Genomic DNA, 6,972 nt, shown 5'->3' with positions numbered 1-6,972 from the left:
TCTATCACGCTGCCGCTGCTGCTGCTGCTGCTGTCGACAGCAGCAGCGGCAGAAGAAGCAGCAGGGGGTCTTAGCCTTGTCTCATTGCTGCTGCTGCTGCTGCTGCAGCTTAGGGAAGCAGGGGATTACTAATTTGCTGCCAGTAAACAGATTCCTTCGGGGTAAACAGCTGCAGCAGCTGCTGCTCCTGCTGCTTTTGCTGTTACTGGAGCTCTCCTGTCTCCTCGTTGCTGCTGCTGCTGCTGGCGTTTCTGTTGCTGCTGCTGCTGCTGCTGTGCCTTTGCAGCAGCAGCAAATGAGCCTGTGCCCTAATCATCGCCCACGCTGCTGCTGCCAGCTGACGGAGCTCAGCAGCAGCTCCTGCGGGCTCGCTTGCTGCTTCTCCGTGCTGCTGCAGCAGCAGCAAGTCCTGCTGCTGCTGCAGCTGCTGCTCCTCGTCTTCCTCCAGCTGCTGCAGCAGCAGATCCAGCTCCGACGCATAAGCCAAAAGTGACACAGCAGCAGCAGCAGCATGTGCTGCTGCTGCTGTCCCCTGAAACGCTCGCAGGCCTGCCCGCAGCAGCGCCCCGCCGACGGAGATGACAGCAGCTTTTGCTGCTGCTGCTGCTGCACTTGCTGCTGTTGCTGTTGTCTCTGGAGTTGTCTCTGCTTCAGAAGCTGCAGCGCCTGGACCTCCTTCGGAAGATGGCGCAGCAGCAGCAGCAGCAGCAGCAGCAGCAGCAGCAGGTAATATAGCTGCTGCGGGGCCGCTGTCGTGTCGCTCCGGAGCAGCAGATTCCGTCTGGCCCGTTGGGCTTCCTGCTGCTGCTTCTGCTGTTTCTGCTGCTGCTGCTGCTTCTTCTGCTGCTGCAGCACCCGCAGAAACAGTGGCAGGCGCTGCTGCTTCTGCTGCTTCTGCCTTTCCTGGCTGCTGCTGCTGCTGCTGCTGCAGTCCTTGCCCATCTGTTTCGAGCAGCTGCTCTGCAGCATCCAAGTGCTGCTGCTGAATCGGCTGCAGCACGTCCTTACTGCCTCCGTGCTGCTGCTGCTGCTGCTGCTGCTGCTGCTGCTGCTGAATAGAATCTTCCTGTTGCCCCTCCTTAGCAGTCTGCTGCACACCCTGCTGCTGCTGCTGCTGCTGTTCCTGATGCAGCTGCTGCTCGTTCAGTTCGCTCTTATCTTCGGAATGATTTGTCTCTGTCTCTTGACAGGCCAGCTGCTGCTGCTGCTGCTGCTGTTCCTGCTGCTGCTGCTCGTGCTGCTGCTTCTCCTGCTGCTGCTGCTGTGCTTGCTGCTGCTGCTCCTGCTGCTGCTGCTCCTGCTTCCTCGAGCCATCGCTGCCTGGAGCGCCAGGAGTTTCGTCTACGTCTCTAGGCGGAGTGTCCTGCTGCTGCTGCTGCTGTTGCTGCTGCTGCTGCTGTTGCTGCTGTTGCTGTTGCTGCTGCGCTGCTGTTATGCGGCTCTTGAGCCCCAGGCGCAGCTGCTGCAGCAGAGCAGCCTCTGCAGCAGCACCTCAGCACACACCCGAAAGGGCAGCAAAACTGTGCGCGCTGGCAGCCGGAGCTGCAGCAGCAGCAGCGCAAACTGCAGCAGCAGCAGCAGCAGCAGCAGCAACGGGAAGAACAGCTTACCTCCGTTGGCAAGCCCGCTGCTGTCGCCGTACTGCAGCAGCAAATCATCTAGCAGCAGCAGCTGCTGCAGCCGCTCGGGGCCAGCACCAGCAGCAGCAATTGCCTCTTCGCTTGCTGCAGCTGCTTGCTGTGAAGATGACGGGCCAGCTTCTGCTGCTGCTGTTGCTGCTGACGGCTCGCTGCTGCTGCTGCTGCTGCTGCGATTTCCAAGCCTGCGTTAAAAGCAAGAAACCAAAACAGCAGCAGCAGCAGCAGTAGCACATGCACTGGACCCAGAAAGCTGCCGCTACGTTTGCTGCTGCTGCTGTTTTTGCTGCTGCTGCTGCTGCTGCTGCTGACGTACCAGCGCAGCTGCAACACAGATTTGAATATCTGCCACAGCAGCGTAGTCGCGTAGTCCTGTAGCTCAGGGTCCTTCAACACCTGCAGCAGCAGCAGCAGCAGCAGCAGCAGCAGCAGCAGCAGCAACCACATGAACGCCAGACAGCAGCACCTCCTTGAACGCCAACGATAGCAACAAGAATAACCATGGTTGACAGCAGCAGCAACAGAAGCAGCAGCAACAGAAGCAACAAGAGCAGAAGCAGCAGCAGCAGCAGCAGCAGCAACAGCAGCAGCAGCAACAGCAGCAACAGCAGCAGGACCTGCATGACTACATCTCGAGATAAGGCAGTTGTTGTTTCCATTTGCAAAACGTCCCACGAGGCCCGGGCCAGCTGCGAAGCAAACAAGGCATTTGCTGCTGCTGCTGCTGCTGCTGCTGTTGCTGCTGCTGTTGCAGTTGCTGCAGCTGCTGCCACTTTGATGATGAAATCTACAGAGCATGCACAAACTCAGCGATGGGCAGGCCCAGCAGCAACAGCAGCTGCTGCAGCATGCCAGCAGCAGCAGCAGCAGCAGCAGCAGAACCTAAAAGTAAAGTTTTCCTGCTGCTCACAGTGAGGCAAAGCTGGTCATACAAATAAGAGTTATTTAAAACTTCATTAGCACTGCAGCAAACATCACAACGCAGCAGCAGCAGCAGCAGCAGCAGCAGCGGCAGCAGCAGCAGCGAGAACGCACACACTGTTACTTGCAGTAGCTGCAACGAATTTAACAACAGGGAAGCAACAGCAGCAGCAGCAACAGCAGCAGTACCAGCAACAGCAGCAACAGCTGCAGCAGCAGTACCAGCAACAGCTGCAGCAGCAGTACCAGCAACAGCTGCAGCAGCAATACCAGCAACAGCTGCAGCAGCAGTACCAACAACAGCTGCAGCAGCAGTACCAGCAACAGCTGCAGCAGCAGTGCCAACAGCAGCTGCAGCAGCAATACCAGCAACAGCCACAGAAGCAGCAGCTATACCCGCAACAGCCGCAGCAGCAGAGCCAGCAGCAGCAGCAACTGCAGCAGCAGCAGCAACCGCAGCAGCAGCAACAGCAGCAGCAGCAGCAACAGCAGCAGCAGCAGCAACGTACACAAAAGCCCGCGCTGCTTCTGCTACGTCTTGTCTGCTGAAGATTGAAGAGACCCAAAGAGCAGCAGCAGTTTGCGCCGAAGGGCTGCAGCAAAAAGAAAATAAATAAATGCAAAGAAATAAATAAAAATATAAAAGATTGGAAAATAAATAAATAAATAAAAGAAAAAGAATAAACAAAGTGCTGCAAATCAAAGTCGAAAAAGAAGAGATAAAGACACACGGCAGCAGCACAAGCAGCAGCAGGAGCAGCAGCAGGAGAGGCTGCAGCAACAGCAGCAGGAGATGCTGCAGCAGCAGCAGGAGCAGCAGCAGCAGCAGCAAGTTGAGGACTCACAGGAAAATGGCGTAGACCAGCAAGTCGGAGATGCTCTTTTGTGCTGCCTCATTGGTGGACAAATAACTGCACAAAGCAGCAGCAGCAGCAGCAGCAGCAGCAGCAGCAGCAGCAGCGGAAAGATGTGGGGAGGCAGCAGAACAGGCGGCAAGATAACCCGCAAAAAAGAGACACAGGAGAAGCTAAAGGTGAAAACAATAAGAGACAAGAGAAACAGCAGCAGCAGCAGCTGCAGCAGCAGCAGCAGCAGCAGCAGCAGCAGCAGCAGCAGCAGCAGCAGCAGCAGCAGCAGCTGACTTGAGGAGGTTGAGGGCCAAAGCGTAGACGGACTGCTGCAGCACGTCCGTCTGCAGCAAACCGGAAAGAGCAGCAGCAAAAGCTTCTCTGTTGTCTTCCAGAAAAGACAGCAGCCAGCGGCTGGCTTGCTGCTGCAGCTGTACATACACCCCACACGCAGCAGCAAACCCGCAGTCCCCTTGCTGCTGCTGCTGTTGCTGCTGCTGCTGCTGTTGCTGCAGCTGCTGCTGCGAAAGCTGTTGGCGCCGCTGCCAGCACTCGTGCTGCTAATATTGCTGCTGCTGCTGCTGCTGCTGCTTTTGCTGTTGCTTCGGTTGCTGCTGCTTCTGTTGCTACTGCTGTTGCTGCTGCTGCTGCTGCTGCTGCTGCTGCTGCTGCTGCTGCTGCTTACGTTTTTGTCTGAAAGTATATCGTCTAGCAGCTGCTTGGAGAACTCCGCAGCTAGAGATACACCAGAGACACAGTGCGCACTGCAGCAGCAGCAATAGCAGCAGAAGCAGCAGCAGCAACAGCAGCAGCAGCAGCACGAAAAAGAAGGCCCAAGGAGGGAAAAGAGAGACAAAAGGAGACAAAAGAAACAGTAGAAAGGAACAAAAGGAGCCAGCGGAAGCCGCAGCAAACGAGACGCAAGCAGCAGCAGCAGCAGCAACAGCAGCAGCAGCAGCAGCAGCAGCAGCAACAGCAGCAGCAGCAGCAGGTTTGCTGCTGACCTGTGAACTGCAGCTGCTGACTCTTCATTCCCTCTTTAATAACTTCGGCCCCTTCAATCCCCACGCGCCGCCGCACCCGCTCCCACTGGGCCACCACTGCAGCAGCAGCAACAGCAGCTGCAGCAGCAGCAGCAGCAGCAGCAGCAGCAGAAGCAACGCCACCAGCAGGACGGGCACTGAGGTGCGGGGGCCGCAGCAAACTCAAGAAAGCAGCAGCAGCAGCAACAGCAAGTGGAGCATCGGAAAGCTGAGGACGCAGTAAGTTCAAGCCTCCAGCAGCAGCAGCAGCAGCAGCAGCAGCAGCAGCAGCAGCAGCAGCAGCAGCAGCGCCTCTTACCTGCCCCCGCCAGTATCAGCACAAGGGGCTTTCTCCTGCTGTTCACAATGCTGCGTTCAAGTGCTGCTGCTCGCTGCAGCAAGTGCAGCAGCTCTTGCTGCAGCTGCTGCGGCTGCCGCCAAGCAGCTGCAGCACCTAACGGGGCTGCTGCTGCTGCTGCTGCTGCTGCTGCTGCTGCTGTTGCTGCTGATCTGGGCAGCGCTTCAGGGTTCCGCGCTGCATGCTGCCCAGCCGCAGCAGCTTGTTCTTTTGCTGCTGGGTCTGCGGCTGCTGCTGCTGCTGCCTCTGCTGCTGCTGCTTCTGCTGCGACGGCGGCAGACCTTGCTGCGTGACTCCTTGCTGCAGCAGCACCTGCTGCAGCAGCATCTGCTGCAGCAGCATCTGCTGCAGCAGTATCTGCTGCTGCAGCATCCGCAGCTGCAGCTGCAGAACGACGCAAAGGCAGCAAACGATCTGTCAACCCCTGCCAGCTGCTGTTGCTGCTACTACTGCTGCTGCTGCTGCTGCTGCTGTTTGGTGCGTCTGCTGCTGGTTCACTGCCTGCTGCTGCTGCTGCTGCTTGCTGCTGCTGCTCCTGAGCGTTCTCAAGAGCTGCTGAATGTCTTGCGTCAGCGGGGCGCTCACTGCTGCCGTTGCTGCTGCTGCTGCTGCTGCTGCTGCTCCCGTTGTGGCCAGCTGCTTGCTCTTCCTCGGTGGGTGGAGCTCCTGTCTGCTGCTGCTGCTGTTGCTGCTGCTGCTGCTGCTGCTGCTGAGATAATTTCCACCGAGAAATGAAAGAGATTGCGCGTTTCTGCTGAAAGGGCGCAGCAGCAGGGCCTGCTGCTGCTGTTGCTGCTGCTGCATCTAGCTGCTGCAGCAGCAGCAGCAGCCGGCTCGTGCGAGCATCGCTATTTAGGCCACGCAAAAGAAAAGGGGAAGGGAGATTTTGCTGCTGCGGCTGCTCTTGCTGCTGCTGTTTGACACGAGGAGCAGCAGCAGCAGCAGCAGCAGCAGCAGCAGCAGCCGGACGCTGGCTTCTGGGGAATCTTCGCCCTGCTGCAGCAGCCCTCGCTGCTGCTGCTCTTGCTGCTGCTGCTGCTGCTCGTGGTCCTGCTACGCCTTTAACAGCAGCAGCAGCAGCGGCTGCAGCAGCAGAACACGGCATGGAATCTCGAGGGCGGGCGCAGCTTCTACCTGGTGGGCAGCAGCAGCAGCAGCAGCAGTAGTAGGTATTGTGTTGCTGCTGCTGCTGCTGCTGCTTATTTATTTGCTGCTGAAAAGTACTCTATTAAACTTTGCTGCTGCTGCTGCAGCTGCGGTTGCGGCTGGGCTTGAGTGAGCGTGTGCCAGATCTACTGATGCAAAAGCAGCAACAGCAGCAGCAGCAGCTGCTGCTGCTGCTGCTGCTGCTGAATTTCGCAGCGAATTCAAATGTTGACAACAATGAAATAATACATTAATAAGATGCATCCGATGTGCTGCTGCTGCTGCTCCTCCTGTGGGGCAGCGGCGTGCAGCGAGGCACGGACTGCAGCCGATGCTGCTGCTGCTGCCGCTGCTGCTGCTGCTGCTGCTGCTGCTGCTCGTACACTACATGTGCAGCAAAAAATACTGCGACACTGGCATTTTTGTGCGAGCTTTGTCTGAAATATATCTGTCCCAGCAGCAGCAGCAGCTCTCTCCTGCTTCCTGCGCAGTCGTGCCTTCTGCTGCAGCAGCAACAGCAGCAGCAACAGCAGCAGCAACAGCAGCGCTCCCCACTGTAGGCAAACGACGGCAGCAGTAGTAACTGCAGCAGCAGCAGCAGCTGCTGCTGCTGGAGGCCTTCTTCGGGCTGCTCTGCTCCGCAGACACGCCGCCTCAAAACAGCAGCAGCGAGAGCAGCAGGAGCGGCAACAGCAGCAGCGGCAGCAGCAGCAGCAACAGCAGCAGATTGAGAAGTTGTTTCCAGTCTCTGGAAGCAGCAGCTGCAGCCAGACATGCATCAGTACTGCAGCTGATGTTGGCAGGGGTGAGCAGCAGCAGCATCAATAGCAGCAGCAGCAGCAACAGCAGCAACAAGAACAACCGCAACGACAGCAGCAACAGCAGCAGTCTCAGGAAGCGACAAGGACGGAGAAAACAGCAGCAAGGCAGCAGCAGCAGCAGCAGCAGCAGCAGCAGCAGCAGCAGTCTGCAGAAGCAGGACGCTGCTGCTTCTTTGGGGCCCGTTAGGACACTGTACCGCAACGCCAGCTGTTGCTGCT

General features: G+C 57.8%; 3 protein-coding genes across 3 annotated transcripts in view; 2 read left to right on the top strand and 1 right to left on the bottom strand.

The window, feature by feature from the left end:
- Nucleotides 1-202: 202 nt before the first annotated feature.
- ENH_00060870 (hypothetical protein, conserved) lies at nucleotides 203-5,891 on the bottom strand (the record flags this gene model as incomplete). The annotated part of the gene is made up of 11 exons (XM_013581960.1): nucleotides 203-1,479; nucleotides 1,611-1,822; nucleotides 1,950-2,024; nucleotides 2,247-2,326; nucleotides 2,548-2,599; nucleotides 3,068-3,151; nucleotides 3,404-3,469; nucleotides 3,701-3,837; nucleotides 4,092-4,141; nucleotides 4,411-4,527; nucleotides 4,748-5,891. 11 exons carry the CDS (start codon nucleotides 5,889-5,891, stop codon nucleotides 203-205), a joined length of 3,294 nt encoding a protein of 1,097 aa, XP_013437414.1.
- A 429-nt stretch (nucleotides 5,892-6,320) lies between these two features.
- On the top strand, nucleotides 6,321-6,512 carry ENH_00060860 (hypothetical protein, conserved; the record flags this gene model as incomplete). Its single annotated transcript, XM_013581959.1, has 1 exon — nucleotides 6,321-6,512. The coding sequence occupies one exon, from the start codon at nucleotides 6,321-6,323 to the stop codon at nucleotides 6,510-6,512; it is 192 nt and encodes a 63-aa protein (XP_013437413.1).
- A 213-nt stretch (nucleotides 6,513-6,725) lies between these two features.
- Nucleotides 6,726-6,972, top strand: part of ENH_00060850 (hypothetical protein, conserved) — a gene marked incomplete at both ends in the record, with an annotated part of 3,214 nt that continues 2,967 nt past the window's right edge. The window contains 2 exons of the mRNA XM_013581958.1: nucleotides 6,726-6,737; nucleotides 6,941-6,972. The exon at nucleotides 6,941-6,972 is cut by the window's right edge and continues 1,847 nt beyond it. Of these exons, the coding sequence (XP_013437412.1) occupies nucleotides 6,726-6,737; nucleotides 6,941-6,972 (44 nt within the window). The remainder of the gene's footprint in view (nucleotides 6,738-6,940) is intronic.

The sequence above is a fragment of the Eimeria necatrix genome, genomic scaffold (assembly GCF_000499385.1).
Source record: "Eimeria necatrix Houghton genomic scaffold, Enh_scaff528, whole genome shotgun sequence".
Classification (NCBI taxonomy): Eukaryota; Apicomplexa; class Conoidasida; order Eucoccidiorida; family Eimeriidae; genus Eimeria; species Eimeria necatrix.
This window is presented reverse-complemented; position numbering and strand designations above follow the sequence as displayed.